The 21,329-nt window shown below is 29.7% G+C and overlaps 1 protein-coding gene across 1 annotated transcript in view; it reads right to left on the reverse strand.

Moving 5' to 3' along the window:
• LOC139499146 (orexin receptor type 2-like) overlaps nt 1–21,329 on the reverse strand; it is a 70,314-nt gene that overhangs the window by 11,004 nt on the left and 37,981 nt on the right. The window contains exon 3 of the mRNA XM_071287830.1: nt 4,145–4,523. Coding sequence (XP_071143931.1) covers nt 4,145–4,523 — 379 coding nt within the window. The remainder of the gene's footprint in view (nt 1–4,144; nt 4,524–21,329) is intronic.

Below are 21,329 nucleotides of genomic sequence, written 5' to 3' on the forward strand. Positions count from 1 at the left end.
AATTTTAAAGAGATTGTAATTTCATATAAAAATATACTCGATTATACAGCTTTTTTTAATCTGAATAGATGTATTACTTTTGAACAGCGCTATACTACTGTTGTCTTTTATAAAACTATCAAACTCTTAAAAGTTTCCCTTTGAAACTATGAATACCAGAAAATTTTAAACGGACACGACATAAATGGTAAAGGGGATATTTCGTCTTTATCTTTGAGTGAGGAAAAAAATTATATTAGAAGTTAGAACACACTTTCAAAACAATTGTCAATAAAAATCTAAATGATCGAAGAAAACGAGAAGAAAACTTGTAAATACATGAATAATCTACAGTTGCAATTGTTTATGTCTATCAACAGTCATATATCTATATATATGAAAATTACTGTTATTGTGAAGAAAAAACCTTCTTAATCCTGAAAAATATGACATTTTCATTATAATGGTCACGTATTTTATTGTATTTATTTACACAGATCAGTAAAAAGCAGGATGTTATCACAAAACCCTTTCGGTATTTCAGTGCTGTTCAGCGCTTGTTGTGTCTATTACAAGATAAGCACATTATGTTTATTGTGTAATAATCAGGGGTGATCAAGAAAATATCCCATTTCGTTATCATAAGTAATTAGTTATAATGATAACCACTGGCTTGTTAATCTGTTACATACGCAGAGAACATCTTCCAGTAATTTTGACTATTATCATAACCCAAATGGAATTCTATTTGTTTTTACTTATATCACTTGAAGAATAAAATTATGCATAATTGTGTTCGATAAACAAATAGTTATCAAAGGTACCAGGATTATAATTTAATACGCCAAACGCGCGTTTTGTCTACATAAAACTCATCAGTGACGCTCAAATCAAAATCGTTATAAAGCCAAACAAGTACAAAAATGAAGGGCATTGAGGACCTTTAATTCAAAAACGTTGTGCCAAACACGGCTAAGGTTATCTATGCCTGGGACAAGAAAATCCTTTGTATTTAAAAACAAATCACAAAAATATTCTCAAAATCCGTTTTTCCTTAGGCCAGGGAACGTTATTTCTTAGAACAATCAGTAATTGAAACTTTATAATCAAGGTGGACAACTTTATACTAAAGAGGTCATGAAACCAGTTAGACAGATTCATTCATGCATATTAATTTGTGACTTTCTAACCCAAATCACTACTATATTTTAAAATTCATGATCTTACATCTGTAATTTTATACTATTAGATGCATGAAGAATGAGCGTCCACAACAATCTAAAAACTTAATTTTATTCAGTGTTTGATTTTGTAAACACCAAACAATTATTTTTCTCTTTAGATTTGTTGAACATTTCTTTTAAAGCTTTTTTTAAAGTCATTTAGTGCTAAACATTTGTTTTTTACTCCCATTCTTTGCAATTGATCTCTGGTGGATGGTTCTATCATTACCAATCATACTATATCTCTTTATTTTTTCCATATATGTGATGGGTTTTAATTCTTTAATAGAGAACTTAGTCGTCCCTATTAAACTCGAACAGTTTTTATAGTAAACTATCCCATAAATTGTAAAAATAATTTAAAAAAAAAGTTAAATAGCAATCCTGACAGTTGTCTTGAAAGACTGCAAAAAAAAAAACCAACAAAAAACTAGTATGCTCCAAGTAAGTTTCTTAGAATTAATAAAACAACTAAAGAAGAATTTTATCGTGCAAAGAAACGAATTAATATCTAAACCCTAATTTCCCAACACATGTATAATCTTATGCAATACATCTATTAGAAAAAAATACAAAAAAATAAGATTTGAAGAACAAAGTTTGATAAATATGTACTCTTTAACGTATCACAAAAAGCAGAATTGAAATAAATCTAAAAATAAAAACTTCCCATAAATAATTGTTAAAATATATTACAATTGATAAAAAAAAAGAAGATATGTATCCCAGCATTAACAGTGTCGTTGATCAGGAATAATACGTAGCACAAAATGTTGCAAACTTTTTCAAATGAAATTAAGTCAGAAATGTTCCTCACAGTATGAAAACTCAGCATAATGAATCTCTATCAAATTATGGTCACATGACAATAAAATACGAATCATCTGACATTCGCTTTACCTCAGATGCGAACATTAATATTATCAAGCACAAAAACTAATGGTTTTAATCTGTTCTTTGCATGACATATAAGTGTATATTTTATAGGCTTAAGAAATATGAAACGGATACAATAGATACAGCTACACTAAATTTAAAACCTGAAGCATTCTGATTTATATACAAATGCATGGGATTGTGTCGTTAATAGACAAAGTACAAAGTCGTTAATAGAGAAAGTGCACATAATCGTGTTCGTAATAAAGAAGGTGCATGATATGTTCTCGTTAATATTCAAGTGAAACCAAATTGTCAACTGATTCTCACAAAACGTAGAAATTTTTAACTATCAAAAAATTGTAACACTCCAGAAATAGCTAAACACATAAATTTGGTATCACAATTTGAAAGCGAGTTCCTTAACGATTGTAATGGATTAGAACAGAACTCTCTTTACATGAATAAAACATTCATTGCCTCCATATCATTTGAAATAAGTATACTTTCGTAAGATGTCTTGTTTAATTTAAGAAGCTAACACATATTGTGAACCAAGGGATCTTTAACCGTAGGCCCTACTGTTATTGTTTAGGATTGTTCATCAACAAGACCATAACGTTCGATTGTTCCTTACTACAGTTATTGTTTAGGATTGTTCATCAACAAGACCATAACGTTCGATTGTTCCTTACTACAGTTATTGTTTAGGATTGTTCATCAACAAGACCATAACGTTCGATTGTTCCTTACTACAGTTATTGTTTAGGATTGTTCATCAACAAGACCTTACCGTTCGATTGTTACTTACTCTACACTAACATTCCCATGTTAAATTTATTGAAAATTAGAACATGCATACAGAATGTGGCGGCGGGGTTGAACATGTAAGCGGGATATTAACCCTCCCCTAAACTGGGGCAGTGGTTTTAAAGTACAACATAAGAACAGAAGCCTTTTTTAACTGATTTTTAAAGGTTGTTCTTATTTTGTGTTGTTACGCTACTTCCCGCAATGTTTGGGGAAGGGTTGAGTGTTCACAAACACATTCTTGATGTGCCTGTCACGAATCAGGAGCATGAAGTCAGTAGTTGTCATTGGTTCATGTCTGTCATGTTATTCTCGAAAATTATTTTGTTATAAATAAGACCGTTAGTTTTCTTAATTGAATTATTTTCTAATTGTCAAATCGGGGACTTTTAAGACGACTATACGGTATGGGTTTTTCTTATTGTTGAAAGCCGTACTGGTGCTTATAATTGCTTACATTTACTTCATTTTAACTTTCGGTTTATTTGTTTCTCGTACATGTATGAATTTCAGTCTTTTCACTGAACAAAAGGTAATCGAATTGGAGTAGAACAATTGCACTGTTGCAAACTAAGCTACTAATTACGTTACGTCATTAGCTAACAATTACAAAACAATTATTAATTAACATTGTCAAATGGGTGTTTCTTTTCTGTTGTTCATCATTGTGTCATACTTGTAACTTGTTTCTTTTTTATGCTTTTTGGTAATAAACTACATTTGTATCAAAGTTGAATTTGTTTTATATTCAGCTTTTGCGTTTACATCATGTTTGAAGGGGAACTAGCTTTTCAATTCATGGTAACCTATTTGACCCAAGTTGTGACATTCGACTTATAAAATACATAAATGTATATACTAATAAAAAGAAAAGTCTAAAATAAACATTTTACGACACATAAACTTGGAAATATGGACCAGCATTTCGTGCGTTTATAGTGATGTAAGCTTTCGAGAATAAACTTTTTCTGTCTTAAGATATCAAATACATTTCTTAGATCTGCAGTACATCGGCATTTTCTAATTACCCATTTTATTCAATAGTTCAACAACCTTTTATTTAACTAACTACTTTTAAAATGATACAAAACCCATGTTATTGTTTTAAACAAAACCGTCCCTTTGTCTCCTGATATTTTAATCTATCTGTTGGTCTTCATGGTATACAATAAACAAATGAGATAATATCAGACTTATAGCAGCACTGTTATTTTGTCATATTTGATATTCTTTGAATAACAAAATAAGTATATTACCTGTTCTCGTTTTACTTTCACCGGGTATATCACCTTTCCAAAGAACAAAGGCAATCTGTATATAGGCAAATCCAATAAAAATCATTGGTAGGAAATACAATAAGACAATTAAGGCAACCTGATAAAATGTTTGCTTGTCTTGGTCCCATCCTGGACGACACGATATCAACAATGAAGACACAAAATCAGGTACCAAACTATCCAGTTGCATGAATAAAATGTCTGGAAGTGCCACACAACCTGAAACCAACCATATCACAATGATCATAATCCTTGCCCTCTTTCGTGTACTTTTAAACGCCAATGGACGGCAGATGGCATACCATCGTTCTACGGCAATGGCGGCCAAAGTCAATACTGAGACAGATATTGATACAGTCTGAAAAGAGAAAGAGAAAACAATACTGCAATATGTTCATTAAAAGTAAAGAAGAAAGAAGAAAAAGAGAAAACAATATTAAAATGTTGGTAAATATAATATAACATATGTTGTTTATCTTGTTATCAAGTGCAAACTATGGTCTTCTGAAATATTCGTATTTTGTACTGAATAACACTCGTGAAAATTATTCGCATTACCGGTGTGTAGTAGATAGATAATTCACATTTTGTCATTTGGATAAAATATAAACACACAAAATGGTTAGAATAAAATGCTGTACAGAACAAAAGTAAGCTATGGTAATTTTTTTTAACCATTTCTTATTTTAGCTTAATTTAAATGCTTATATTTCTCCTACGATGAATTAATTAGTCTCATTTTCGAAGGACAAGTCTAAACAATTTAAACATTAAGTGAATAAAATAAAATACGTAGTAGGCATTTTTTGCAGGTCTGAGTAAATTAAAATCCATGTTTAAAATAAAACAATTTGAATATCTTCTTTAAATCATATATAGTTAATTTTCACTTGTGTGTTCTTTTTGTTTCCTGATAAAAGGGGTAATGTGTTGTCTTTTTAAACGCCGAACAATTATTTTTCCATTTTCACCATTTTGTATATGCAAAAATTCTTATATCGAGTGCGTTTCTTTATTGTAAACTGCTCATAATTGTAAGTACAGGAAGAAACTAGTCAACATTAATGCCTCCATAATTGGCATCATTTTGAAACAAACATAGTACTTTCATTACAAGTTATGCTCAACTCATAATATTCCTAATATTAAGTTAAGACCAAAGTATACTTTTAGATTAACTATAATGGAAAGATAGTTTATTATTGTTCATTAACCAATGACTACTTTACTGTATAAAATTGCCTTAGTAAACGATATTCGCTGTAATAGGTTTTATTGTCCTTTCTCATGCTGGTAGGAAGTTAACTTTGAAAACATAAAGGAGTTCATTACTTTTTTTCTCTTTGCTCTAACTTCCTACTATGCATTTAAATCAGTAGTTATTAGCTTTTTGTCTTGTGTGTTATTTTGTGATATTTGATGCAAATGCTCAATAAAAACGCACACCTGTTCTCGTTCGAATAATATAATGTGTTTACAACAGTAATTGAACTGCAAAACCTTTCTCCATTGGTGTCCGTTTTGTACTGTTGTATTATCACTGTGTGTTCAAGTCTTACAGAAAATAATAAAATATTGAAATCGGTAAGGTTTTAATAACAATATTGTTTTCAATTTCAAATGACATTGTGTACCTTCAGAATATATATAAGAAACATCTTTAACTTATTGTGTAACTTTCAATTTCTTAAATACTATTTTCTGTGGATAATGGTAAAGAGGAAAACATATTATATCAGTTCCAAGAATCATCTGTTCATATACTGCATTATTATAATTTGAAGCGAAAACTAAATTAAATTGTAAGATAGCAAAGACTGATTGTTTTTGTTCCGTTGCCCCTTAATATTATTCATATTAACAATATTATTAACCCTTAAAAAGCCCGACCATTTCTATGGTAATAATAAAGGATAGTAATTTTGTATACGATATAATGATCGGTTAGGCCACAGCAATTTAATTCCTTATATAGCACATCCAATGACAACTGGCCGGAGTAAATTAAGTTTCAACGTGTAAGAGATTAAAATTTAGAAGAGAGCTTTTATATTTATTAAAAGCACTTTCAGGTTAATAAATGTCAGTACTATCTGGAAATATCGAGATTACTATTTCAAAGCAAATGATCGGATAAATGTCTAAATGTATTGTTAAAAATTATATATATAAAATGATGGTTAGTTTGCTTCTTATGAAGTTAGGCTACGAGATAAATAGCAGTAAATCGACAAATATGCTGCATAAGTAAGCATTATCAGTATATATTTAACTTGGCAGTATCTAGATCACCATATCAAACATTTTATTTGTCTGTCATGTATTGTCCTACGGTCGTTTGGATTGTCTGTCTATGAATTCATTGTTGTCATAGTTGCTTCCTAATTCATTACATACAAAAATGTCTTCTTAAGCGATTCGTTTTAACGAACAGAATAATGTAAGTACAGTTGTCCATTCATATCTCCTTATTATCATTAAAAAGTAAAATCACAAAAATACTGAACTCCGAGCAAAATTTAATAAGAAAAGTCCCTAATCAAATGACAAAATCAAAAACTCAAACACATCAAAAGACAAAGATTCTTAATAGAAAAAAACATGTTTGTTAGACATTAATAGAATTAAAGATACGTCAAAACTACTCAGAATGTACACAATCAGGAATAAAACTAGATTTATTGTCTATTTTGTATTTAATTATCATGTGTACTAAATATTTGAAGTCCATCTTAAAGATGATGGCATGTTATTTATAGACAATAAACGAAAAACACAAAAATAATTAAAACCTAATATCGTGGTTATTAAATTTGTTGTTTATGATTCCGACTTTGTATCCAAGAATGGTTTATTTATGTTTTACATGAAAAGCTATTGGGAAACAAACGGACTACGAATGCATGTTATAATGAAGAGCATGTACTGAACTATTATAGAAACAATAAATTCTTCGACCAACTCTAAGGCAAAAGATAAAAACCACTATTGCATTATATGATCATATAGTTGCCTTCATGATATGGTTATTTTCCTGTTCAGGTCCCATATGTTTTTCAGTTTCATGTGTTCATTTACTTGATGTGATTCTTCTCATTTTTCTTTTTTTTTGTATTATTGGTTTTTGTTTGTTTGAGGGAGGATAGGGCTTTGGTTAGTTTTTTTCTATACTTTTCAACTGCAAGTAAGTAAATTGTTATTTAGTGTCAGATGGTGAATCAATCAAGTTTTCGGCCAACTTGGAGTACTGGACGAACAACTATTATAAGTACAATTATTTGTTATTAAACTCATGATGTCATTGTAAAAGTGATTAATTTTAAGTCTGTTTGAAAGATGAAAATTTTATTTAGCAGAAATGTAAATGAGAAGAGGTATATTAGTTTTAAAACAACCGTTAATATTGATACCTGGCATGTGTTAGTCTTGTATGATTTTTAATTCCAGTTTCTTGTGTATAATTCGGAGTTTAGTATGACATTCTTTATCATTGTACTAGTATACATATTTTTAAGGGGCCAGCTGAAGGACGCCTCCGGGTGCGAGAGTTTATCGCTACTTTGAAGACCCATTGGTGGCCTTCGACTGTTGTCTACTCTATGGTCGGGTTGTTGTCGCTTTGAAACATTCCCCATTTCCTTTCTCAATTGTATTAGGTTTATAATTCAAAATAATTGTCAGAATAAAGACAGACAACTGCTATAAGTTTTAACACAATTGTGAATAAATTCGACGCAGACAAGAGCAGATACTTAAAACACTAAATTCGTTAATGGTATCTTTTCATCTTTGTTACATTAGAGTTTACTTTATAGTGTAATAAGCTTTTAGTCATTTAACTGTTTAATCTGGAGAAGATTTCAAAACACAACAAGGGCAATAATCTGTAATTAAATAACAATCGAACCAGGAAGTAACTATAAATTCTTAGTTCTAAGCAGGTGTAATAATCCACAAATCATTTACTTTCTTATTTTGCCCATTAATAGTCTTTGATCGGGGAAAAAAACATCTTAAAGGATAATTAAAGACAAATTATGTAACACAACAAAGAATTAATCGACGAACTGCTTTAAAAAAGTAATTTGCAAAGAAAGAAAAAATATGATGAGACGTTCAAAGGTATCTTATCATGAGAATCGATTAATTTTATTATGGTAATCCCACATATCTGAACACAGACATAGAATAATTGTCAATGTACACATCAGTATGACATTCAGGCACACAACTACAAACTGATTGAAACTATTCATTGCACATTAGATTGGCGACAAGTAACACTACTGCTAATTTACATTGATATAGCAATAATCAATGTATTGTACATACAAAAATAAACTTGCTATGTATATTTCACAAACCTTAAAAAAAAAGAGAAACTGAAATAATCGAAAGTCTACAATAAGTTTACATCATGACATTCAATATTTATAACAGTAGTCAACATATATATCAAATACGCGTCGCTAGGTAATATTAATTGTGACCGTAAAATCTACATTTTACGAAAGTCAAACTTATATACAATACAGTTGCACATTACACTCCAGAACATCTGACGTTAGTCACGTATTTAAGTGAAAATTTATTGGAAGTATACCGATGTTTAATCAATATATTCAGACATATTGGAGGTAAATTTAGTCGGAAACGGCTTTCGGTAATATCAGAAATGCAGTATTTTGGTATCGTTCACTTGAAACAGCTCTGATAAATAACTAATTTAGTGACCGGAGTTAATAAAAAAACTTTCCTGAACAAAAAGACACGAATACATATGGAAAGTATCAGAGAGTGTCGGGAAAGCCACATAAATCGTCAATACGTGATAAGGACAAATAACTCATCATAGATACCAGGACTAAATTTTGTATATACGCAAGACTTATCAGTGACGCTCGAATCCAAAAAAGTTAAAAAGGCCTAATAAAGTACGAAGTTGAAGAGCATTTAGGACCAAAATTCCTAAAAGTTTTGTCAAATCCAGCTAAGGTAATCTATGCCTGAGGTAGAAAGCCTTAGTATTTCAAAAATTCTAAATTTTGTAAACAGTTAATTTTTAAATATAACCATATCAATGATAATTCATGTCAGCACAAAAAGTGCTGACTAGTGGGCTGGTGATACCCACGTCGAAATAAATCTCCACCAGCAGTGACATCGACCCAGTGGTTGTAAATAAACTCATCATAGATACCTGGACTAAATTTTGTATATATACGCCAGACGCGCGTTTCGTCTGCAAAAGACTCATCAGTGACGCTCGAATCCAAAAAAGTTAAAAAGGCCAAATAAAGTACGAAGTTGAAGAACATTGAGGACCAAAATTCCTAAAAGTTTTGCCAAACTTATTTACAGTTTTAGCGCTTTAAGTCACTTATATATAGATCAGTGGATTTACAATGACAATGTACGAAAACCCAAATAGATGATATGATATTAACAATGTTATCAGTTAATAAAAACAACTTTCAGCGCTTTACCGATTGATCGCTTTCTGTTTTTGTCGATTTTTATTAAAATGATTACCTTTAAGTCGAGATAAACCCCATAAATAACTGATTATAGTATCTATATTGAGTTATATTCCATGTAAGATTTTAATTTCGAACGAAACACACATAGATAGTTTATCATTTTTTGTTTAATACTCCCCTCGGGTATAGCAATCTTTTTTAACTGTTTTTTGTTTATATAATTTTGTAGACAGTATGTTTTGCTGACTGTATAGTAGTTGAAGTTCTGACTCCGCAACATTTGTGTTTTTTAACTAAATTATCTTGATTTGTCCCCACCAGGAATCCGTGAGTGGTGTTCTTAGGTTATATATATTTTTATTTCTCAAGGAATTTTGATCGGAAGTATATGACAGTGAAGGAGCATGACCTTTGGTTGTCAAATTATATTATTTTCATTCGAATCAATTATTACCAACACAATAACAAAAATGAAAGTAAACCAATTCAAGACCTATCAAGTCATGAGTGTACAACTATACAAAGTACTGACACTACAAAAACAGTTTCTATTTAACTCTCTTCTGTGTGAAAAAAGTTGATATTCTCCACAATTAGACGCCAACGACACGTTGAGGATAACAACGAAAGAAAGGGTCATCATGTTTGATATAGACCATCTGGGGAGGATGACTTCAGTAATAGTTAAATTGTCCTGCATTAAAAGCAATAGACAGTCGTTTCTTTTAGATACTGTCATGTTTTGCGAAGTGAGGATTGGTAAAGAGAAAACATATTTATATGTTATATACTTTCAGGTTTGTTTTAGTGTTTCGTTTGAGGCAATACAATGCGATCCAACTCACACAAAGAACCACATATGGGATAGAGGACACATCATTCGGAATCATATTTGTTGCCCTGGATTGTGACCCCACTAAATTTGACTCATAACCAAAGTTTGTAATGCCACGAGCAAAAAGACTATATCAGAAACTGCTAACTTCTGCAACACTTGACTTTTATGGGGTTTAAGGTGCCCAATCGTTATTGTTTTTTTATATAGCATACTGACTAAAATGTCTTTTCATTATTTTTCTATTTAGCCATGGAAGGTAATTTTTTGTTTCGATTTATCATATATCATGCTACTTGGTATCTTCATTTTTACTTTAATAAATTGTAATTTATTCTTAGAACTACAATAACAGTAGCAAATACACATTGAATAGCGTCATAACTTGCTTTCAAGGTCGAATTATTTTGTTTGTTTGTTTTAATTTAGGAGATAAGAAATGTGTATTGTCTACAATATGCTCATGATTTATTTAAGGAATGACTGTAATATTTTTTCAGTCTATAAAGAAATAACATACAAAATGTCGTTCACACTGAATAACCCGGGTAGCAGATTACTTTAAAGTGTGCACCACATTTTTAAAGTTATTTCGAATAGTCAGAAAAAAATATTACAGTCATTATTTATAATTTAATTCTTAATTTCATTTTAAACCGGTGTAAATAATGAAAAACCGTTGATGACGTCACAGTCACATCGCAAAACTATGTCTATGGCCTGATAAAAAAAACGACGACAGCTAATCAGAAGACGCGTTACATCCCAAATTTAATTATAAAATAATATTCAATATGGATTATGATTTTATAAAAGCTTCAATGAGTTTTTTCGTGAAAAAATTAATACAAATATATACAAAAACCATCCTCTTGAAGATGGAGTGTTAGCATAAAGGGTTCTATTTCGTCTTAAAATGAACAGAGTGCCACTGATGAGAACAAAATTCCGAACCTATTTGATATTTTCACTTTCAATTCAGAATAGACAATATGTGTTTTCTCTCAATCGATTTATGACTTTGGAATATCAGCATACTACTGTTGCCTTTATTTACACCAGTGATGAAGATCATCTGCTTTGCTTTAATGTCTAACATCTGAATTGCTATTGTTTTCATTGCATTCTAGTGAAAAGTTTTGACAGGTGTTTATTTGTAGTAAATTTGACACTGCAATGTTTTTGTTATAAAATTTGAGTTCTTTATTTATAATTAAAACATAACCTATTTAATGATACTTATTGATTGTAAGTGTTTCCCCCCACATATTACAGTTCTTTTAAAGTGTTTGACCATTCTCTTATTGATTTCATCAAATAAAAAACAAGTAAAACAATGAAAATATTTTTTGTTGGTGAAAAAATCTTCTCAAGTTTTGATGATAAATTTTAATGGCCTTTAAGATTCTGTTGACAACATGACTTTCTGATCCTCTACAGTACACTTAAACACAATCTTATTCAACTGTATATATCCAATGATATTACACTTTGTAAAAACAACTTTATTGACCTCTGACACTTCTATATGTACAAGTGGACACCATTAACGTAATACATACTATGTACGTTGGTCATAAAGACAATTTAAAAGAAGTAAACAAATAAATTGTTTTAAAACACAAAACAAATAAGATTTAAAGATGCAATACAGTTAATTGACCGGTTGTTGGTATTCATATGGGGACAAGATGTACCCCTTCAAGAGTAACTTGTTCTTGTATTGTTACGTATATTTTTGTTTATCTTACTTCTTAAACAGTATAATTATTAGTCGGTGACCCTATGTACATTCAAAATTATGTCATTGGGTGTGTCATTTTTCGATAAAAACATAGTCTAACATTTAAATTATTGACTAAAAAAGGAAAGAAAGAACGAACTATTAAACGCTAGAATACACACCAAACAGAATATCTCACTACCACAAAAAAAATCTGTGTTTTAGTTCATTGCTTATCTAATCATTGTTGCTAGTAAATTTTTTTTTATCAGAATATGAATATTTTGTATACTTAATGTTTTAAATAAGAATAAAATATGAACTTGTCGACCGAATACATATAATTCAACAAAACCTATGCAGTTACAGGGACAATCTGTTTTAAATACACGTTATAATGTCACATTAGAGCATAGTCGATTTCCCTACAGCTTCAAATTACTACTTGACCACGCATTGTCAACTAATTAACAACAGAATCAAACCTTGAATTGATTTCTACCATATTTTTATGGTAAATTAATTTGTTATGAGAAAATAACATTACTTATACACGTAACACATTTCTTGTATTACACCGCTAAAACGTTTGTGATCTATACAATTTATTTTCCAGATGACATTTTTTTTTTCAATTGATTATGTGTTGGTCATAATTTCCTATACATGTAATAATTCTATGTAAAATGCAATGCTTTTAGACTAATATAATATCGTAGTACGAAAGGAATCAAAAGTCAACAGTTCGTGAAATAAGACAGCAGTAGTAATATTGCTACGTTTCCTTTTATCATGTAAATCACTAGACAACACCGTGGTAAATTTCTACTATTTAAAAGTGCTCAAACTGCTGTTAAAGATATTCATAAGCTTTCATGTCATCATACTACTATTTGTATTTGTGTTTTTGTTTTACGTTTGCTGCATTGAGTTTTATTTGTAAAACTAATTTTAAATATCATCGGAGTTGAAACTTATATAGTCTGAAAGATGGAAAACTAATAATTGGAGTCTGTATTTCAAAAAAAAAATATTTTAAAAACGGGGAGATGATTGTAAGACTACGAAAAATAATTAGTTTCACTTGTTTCGCTAAAAAAACCCATCTGAATGGATAACGTAGCTCCCGTATAAAAGTCGAATACAAGCTACCTTAATTAGTGATTCAACGGACGCGTAGTGAATAAACTTTAATTACTCTTGATAATTAATTATCAATTCTGACCGTTTTAAACAGATAGTTACCATGTTGATACATTTATTTTAGTATAAAATCGGTAAATTTATATTTTCGACAAACTTTTATGAGTCATTATCTTAACATCATCATTTTCGTTGAAAACAACAGCAAAAGTAAAAATAATTATTGGGGAACAACTTGAGAAACCTATCAACCACATACGACTAACAGAGGTCACCACAATGTCTTCAAAACGACAGACACAAGATTGAAAACAAACAAGCAAACGCAAAATCAACTGCTGAAATTAAAAAAAGTAAATTATTAATGCCATTATTTGAAATAGTCCGAAATATGAGTATAAACAAGATGCTTCAATCGATTCTCCAAAACGGTTTTATCCATTTTCTTGTAAATCGTAATGTACAGTAATAAAGTATCCTATAGATTTCTGTCTCAGAGGACTATATCTAACACTTTTTATAAATATCATTACACAGTTAGAGAATGCTTGATTAAACTGGCTTAATTAGCTTTGTATTGTACGGATCCATATATCCCTCATATCACCACGAAAGTAATGATTTAATATATTTGAACAAAAAATCGTTCGTTTGGTTTGTCGTTATCAAATAACCTTGGCATGGATAGCAATAATTAGTAAATGAAATACAAGATGTGCTCTAAAATCAAATATTAAAATGCCTTTATATTGCGTAACAATATGTAACCTTATATAAATTACGTCATTTCTAAATATCAAATTAAACTTCGTTATTTTTGAGAGTTGTTGAACTTAATAAGTGTTTTTTGTCATTACAAATGTAAACATAGCAAAATAATTCAGTAACAATGCATGGATTAATTTAATTTAATAATATCTATGGATGATTGAAAATATATTAAATAATTTTAAAGAATTTACAACTGGTTTACCATTATAGGTTTTGTTGTCGGTAGGTTAAGTCTCACCTTATATTTCGTTAGTGATTGTGAATTGAGAGCATCGCGATTATGTTTTTACTCAAACCATTTAGTACTGAGGTGCAATTAAGAGGCAAGAGTTTATTCACAGGGTTGTTTATTCTTGAATTTATATTTTACTTAAATTTTCCTTTATCGAGAAGGTTATATACGGTATGTACTATCAGCAAAAAGTAGGGTTTTTATCGGCGTCTTTGGCTGGATGGATTTGTGTTGCTCAGTCTTTGGTTTTCTACGTTACGTTTTTTGTACTAGCTGATGCTTGTCTAGTTGTCCTTTACTTTTATAGACATGACGCTTTCAGTTTATTTTCGACTTATGAGTATAAATGTCCCTATGGTATATTTCGCCTCTTTTTTTGTGAATATAATATAAACTATAAGAACATTTTTGTAGGCGTCTTTGACATTATTACAATTAACTACAACACATTTTTGTAGGCGTCTTTGACATAATTACAATTAACTACAACACATTTTGGTTGCCTCCCTTGCATTTGATTGTTTGTCTCAATTTGTAGTCAGTTGTAATGAATTTTAACAAAATTTTAGCTGCTGGATACCAATTATTGTCACATTTACCTTTTATGTCTGTTTGCCTGCTACAAAACCGGGTTTAACCCATGATTTCCATCGGAAATGCCTGTTCCAAGTCAGGAATATTAACAGTTGTTTTTTTCAATCATTTCGTTGATTAATTAAGTTTATATTGACTGTCTCATTTTTAGACTCACCTTGAAGCTCGTTTTTTTTAAATACTTTCTTAATTTTTTTTATAAACATTTACGCTTTTTTTTAATTTCCAAGGAAACATTCAAGAAGAGTAAAATGTCTTATGTAATTTGGATTTTCTGGGTTAAATGACTTAAAACCTCTTTGAACTTGTCATGCCTATTATACATTTCTTGCATCAGTATCAAATTATATTAATAACTAGGATATAAAATTAATTACCCTTCATAAAAATCTGTCGGTTTGAATTTTTTCTTTTTATGAAAAAACACGTTTGTGTTGGGTTGCTGTTGGCAATAATTAAATTTAATATTTAATTGCGCAGAAATTAAAATATTAAAAATTTAACGACAGTAGACGAACTTGTACAATGCCTCTGGTTACTTAAAATATAAAACTTGGATCAATATCTTTATATTTTTATGTGAGATCTAAGTATCAACGAAGTATTATTTATAGAAAACTAGAAGTTACAGCCAAATCACATACTCGTACTGACTACAACTAATCACCTCATTTTAAGCGATTCCTTTGTGAATATATATTTTTTCTGATAAACCTTTGTCAAAAAGTAAAATCACAAAAATACTGAACTCCGAAAAAAATTCAAAACGGAAAGTCCCTAATCAAATGGCAAAATTACACTGGTTACAAAATTTTAAAGTATTAAAAAGCACAGATATTTCCTCACTAAAACATCTTCAAATTTAAGCGTTTGCTTATAAGATAACTGGAATATCAAGATGGAAGACCACCTTTGAATTTTGTTTTTGCTCAAAACAATTTAACGCTACATTTGATTTATTCATAATCTATAAATTAACAAATGTAAATATAGTTTCTGCATTATAGTCAAAATAGATATATTTTCGTTTCAAGACAAAGGATCAATGCACAGGTCCATTCATATGCTAAATTATGAAAGGAGACTGTATTATCTGTTTCCTCTATAACGTAAGATGTCAAGCATGAATTCTTTAAACAGCAGAGATTAACTTAAACACATTTTGTATATTACATTTTGTTTTGAAGATAGTATGCTATCAACACTAAAGATTATCTTACACACTTCAATTGTTTCAAGCTTATATCAGACAACATGTAAACTAATTTCTTATTTATCAGCAAGTGAAATATCGAATATTTAATCAGTTTTTTTTTCAGAGTTTACTATCGCTAAATCATGAGTATTACGAGTCTATAACTGACTATATAACCGGATTACTGTCAAAATCATGTTTAATTCAATCAAAGGTATTGTCATCCTCAAACACATTAACGATAAGATTCTTAGTAATCAACTCTATGATTTGGGTGGAAAAAACTATAATAGTTAAGATATAGATTTTACAGCAATCGTACATTGAGTAAGTAAGATATACACTTAAGAGCAATATTAAATAGTGTAAATTAGATATGCATTTTACAGCAATCGTACAAGGAGAGAACTAAGATATACACTTTGTAGCAATCGTTCAAAATACTAGACAAGGAACAAATACACCATTTGCTGTTCTTAATCTTAAAAAAACAATTGAAAGTTTTTCAGCAAAAAACAAATGAACACGCTGAAATGAATGATCAATGCTCTTCTATATATGCAATAAACAATACCTTTATTTGTGTGTCAACCTATTTTGGAAGGGTATGTAAATTACCTTAGTTAATTGCTGTCAAAACCTTCCTCACTTATTTTAAAGACAGCGCTTTGTTGCACGACAACATAATATAGTGATAAAAACAAAACATTTAAAACTCTAAATATTTACAAGAGACTGTAAAATGAATCCTGAATTAACAATAGCTTACATTTCCATTGGCATACCGGCGTACCTACCGCGTTGATAATATCTACGTCATTTATTCTCTGTTGGAAAGCTGTCTAATTGGTAGTTATACCACATCTTCTTATTTTATATTAAACTTGTTTCATTTGTATTAAAGCCATATAAAAGCCACAAACATGTATTACAAACTTTCTCAGCATCTGTTTGAGTTACTTAACCAGCTGTCAAAGAAAATGATAAACGATTCAAGCCAAAACATATCCGTTTCTGTTAATGGAATGATAATAACATAATACATTAATTTTGAGTTGCAGGACATTTTATTACTTGTTATAATTCTGTATATTACACAAGAGACCAAATGCAAAGAAAAATAATAAATTTTCAAAATGATGCACACTATGACTTATCAGGTTTGGAATATATCCTTTGAGTTTAAATAGTAAATTATTTTTTGGTAAATTTATGGCATTTTTTTAATGATCATAATTAATTGCTTTTTTCTAAAAAGAAATTCACCATTTATATTATTTTAAACAGGTGCACATGATATTTACCAATGTTCAACCTAAATCAAATAGATGATAAAAACAAAGAAAGAATTATTTGCATTCTTCGCAAGCAACTGAAATTTCAAGGCATTCTTAAAAGCTGTTTAACCAGTCTTACATATCTGAAAGTGAATAGGTAGAGAGTGTATATGTCACTTTGTTGCAAAGAAAAGACTTGATAAACTTTATATATATGAGTTATTGAAAACTTCAAGCCAGGTAAATATATCTAAGAATTTTAACACGAGCTGTACACACGTGCAGACAATAGAATTAGTCGTTAGAGAAACTCTGTGTTTTCTTAGATTTATTTCAGTAAGCCACTGCGGTATCACTTAATCATAATTGAATTTAACTCATGATCGATACCAGGATTACAATTCCAATGTGGGATACTGTGCAGATAACAACTTCATCAGTTGCAAGTTGTACTTACGATGAAACTTGCACAGGAAGTTGAACAAATAAGATATAAAAAGAAACAAGTTCAGCGAATTATTTAAATCTACAGTTTAATTAATTTTTGTTCAACTCATAATTAAAAGAACTTTGTGTTTAACTTTCTGTTGTTCACATTGTACCAATGATCCCATCAGTGATTTTTAAAGTTTCTTACTCACAAGAAAAACTTTGGCCCTATAATATTTAGTTGATACATACTATCCGTCATTGCAGTCGAAAATACATTAAAAAAGACAAGTAAAGTCATCTACACAAAGCTAAGTGAAATCGTTGAAAAGTATATCATTGTATTGCTCTATTATTTGTCTTATTTGTTGCAATTTCATTCAGTTAAAATACCGACTTGTCTACTTAGTGTTATAATTGTAAAATAGTATTTGTATTTAATTTCCAACGACACTTGTAATACAATAACCACTTCTACACGATTGCAACTAAATCTAAGTTAATTATTAACACTATTATAGCATCATACAATTATTTTTTCAGATTAATGAACCAATAATATTCTACCGATAACAGCTTAATACATTTTGTACCATGTTGTAACGTAACTATCGGGTTTTTAAGAAAAAAAGTACAAACAGATTGACATAAATTAAGTAACTTAAAACCAAAAGCAGTTAAAGCTTTTCCTTGTTCAACGCTAAATAATTATACAAACATCCGATAATTAGATCTATTGTTAATTTGTTGACAGAAAACTACGAACATATGGTAAAAATGGTAGCGTGAAAAACTATACGTCTTTCCTGCCGTTCAATCGTTCTAAAACAACTTATATTGATCTGCCAGTCATTGAACTATATGAGTCAAGATGCTTCAAGAAGGGGTACGTTAATAGTCACATTTGTATTGCCGTAAAGCGAAAACATGCACAAGTATTCTACGATTAATTGTCCAAAATTGTGCGCCCTACATGTAATTCAGTCGATTCGTCATGAATTTATTTCAAAATACATAATTTAACCTTGGTTTTTATCAGTTATTTGATAATTTATGATGATGACGAATTGAAGTTTAATTTCTGCCTGCCATATTATGCTAGTTTCAAATGAAACATTGAAGTTATGATAAATTTAAGGTAATTTTAGTGAAGAAATGTCATTTGTAATGTCTCTTAGTGAAACCACATTGGTTTTTGAAGCTTCCCACATTTTAATTTTACATACTTTATTTTAGATTTAACCTGTAATAGCGATTAATTCCAAACACATTCGGTAAATACTGAACGTACCATTACGCAAGTTTATATGTCTGCACATTAACTTTGTTCTATTATAAATGTTGACGCATAGAACACGACTTTTAGCAATGATGATCTTCTAACAGACATGATCATGTACATTTTATTTTCAATTTCGTTTTATTATTAGTAATATATGGTTCCTAAAATAGAGGAACGAGAAAAAAGTGTCGTAGTTTTATTTTACAAATATTAATGTTGACATTTACATACTATCTTCAAATATCCAATAAAGTGACAAACGAATCGTTACACAGAAATCTCAACTGCTATATTTGACGTTATAAATGTACTAAACACATATACTTGTCCCAGAATATATATAGTCGTTTTATTTTTATCCACATTTAACATACATATCCATATTCGTTGATAGTTTGGCAATAGAGAGCTTGCTCTTTTGAACTCAATATTCATTTTCATGAGTTATTCTTTGGTTTCATTCATCACAAACCAATATATTGTTCTATTTATAAGAATAGCATGAATAAAAATCAGACTTAATTCTCTAGATAATATTGTAAATTAAGCCTGTATTGTGACGAATATTGCAATTATGTTATCAACATTTTTTCGTTCCAATGTACACCTCTAAACTCAAAGACAGATTCGAACAAAAATTGCGTAACCACCTATCATTTTAACAGGAAATAAAATTAGGCGCCCTTAAAAGTTAAGCATCCATCCTTAAATACATGTATTATTTGGATAGTTTTTGCTGAAATGTGTAAGTATCAGCGGATACATTTTATGAATGAAAAATGTATCATTTAGAAGATCTTTCCTTCTCGAATTTTTAACTAAAAGAGAGGAGAAAGATATCAAAAGGATATTTAAACTGATAAGGTGAATAAAACACCTGACAATACCATGGCAAAACAAAAGGACCAAAAGACTAACAACAATATACAAAAAACATCATATATAGCACAGTAGTATACAAAACAAATCATAGATAACACAACAGTATACAAAACACATCATAGGTAACACAACAGTATACAAAACACATCATAGATATCACAACAGCATACAAAACACATCATAGATAGCACAGTAGTATACAAAACACATCATAGATAACACAACAGTAAACAAAACACATCATAGATAACACAACAGTATACAAAACACATAATAGATATCACAACAGTATACATAACACATCATATATATCACAACAGTATACAAAAGACAGCATAGATAACACAACAGTATACAAAACACATCATAGATAACACAACAGTATACAAAACACATCATAGATATCACAACAGCATATAAAACACATCATAAATATCACAACAGTATACAAAAGACAGCATAGATAACACAACAATATACAAAACACATCATAGATAACACAACAGTATACAAAACACATAATAGATATCACAACAGTATACATAACACATCATAGATATCACAACAGTATACAAAAGACAGCATAGATAACACAACAGTATACAAAACACATCATAGATAACACAACAGTATACAAAACACATCATAGATATCACAACAGCATATAAAACACATCATAGATATCACAGCAGTATACAAAAGACAGCATAGATAACACAACAATATACAAAACACATTATAGATAACACATCAGTAATACAAAACACATCATAGATAACACAACAGTATACAAAACACATCATAGATAACACAACAGTATACAAAAGACAGCATAGATAACACAACAATATACAAAACACATTATAGATAACACAACAGTAATACAAAACACATCATAGATAACACAACAGTATACAAAACACATCATAGATAACACAACAGTATACACAACACATCATAGATACCACAAAAGTATACACAACACATCATAGATAACACAACATTATACAAAACACATCATAGATAACACAACAGTATACAAAAGACAGCATAGATATCACAACAGTATATTAAACACATCATAAATAACACAACAGTATACAAAACGCATTATAGATAGCACAACAGTATAAATAAGGTCCCAACTCTGACAAGTAACGTTGATATTTTTAACATGCAGTTCTTGTAGTATTGACGATTATTAATGTAGACATCTTTGGCTATCAATATTTGGGTTTGAGCTTTTCCTGCCGAGGATCCAAGAAAAAGAAGGATAGGATTTTGGACTCCCAAAATTGATACATCGTTTTATATTTTCATT

Source organism: Mytilus edulis, chromosome 1 (assembly GCF_963676685.1).
Source record: "Mytilus edulis chromosome 1, xbMytEdul2.2, whole genome shotgun sequence".
In the NCBI taxonomy this organism is placed as follows: Eukaryota; Metazoa; Mollusca; class Bivalvia; order Mytilida; family Mytilidae; genus Mytilus; species Mytilus edulis.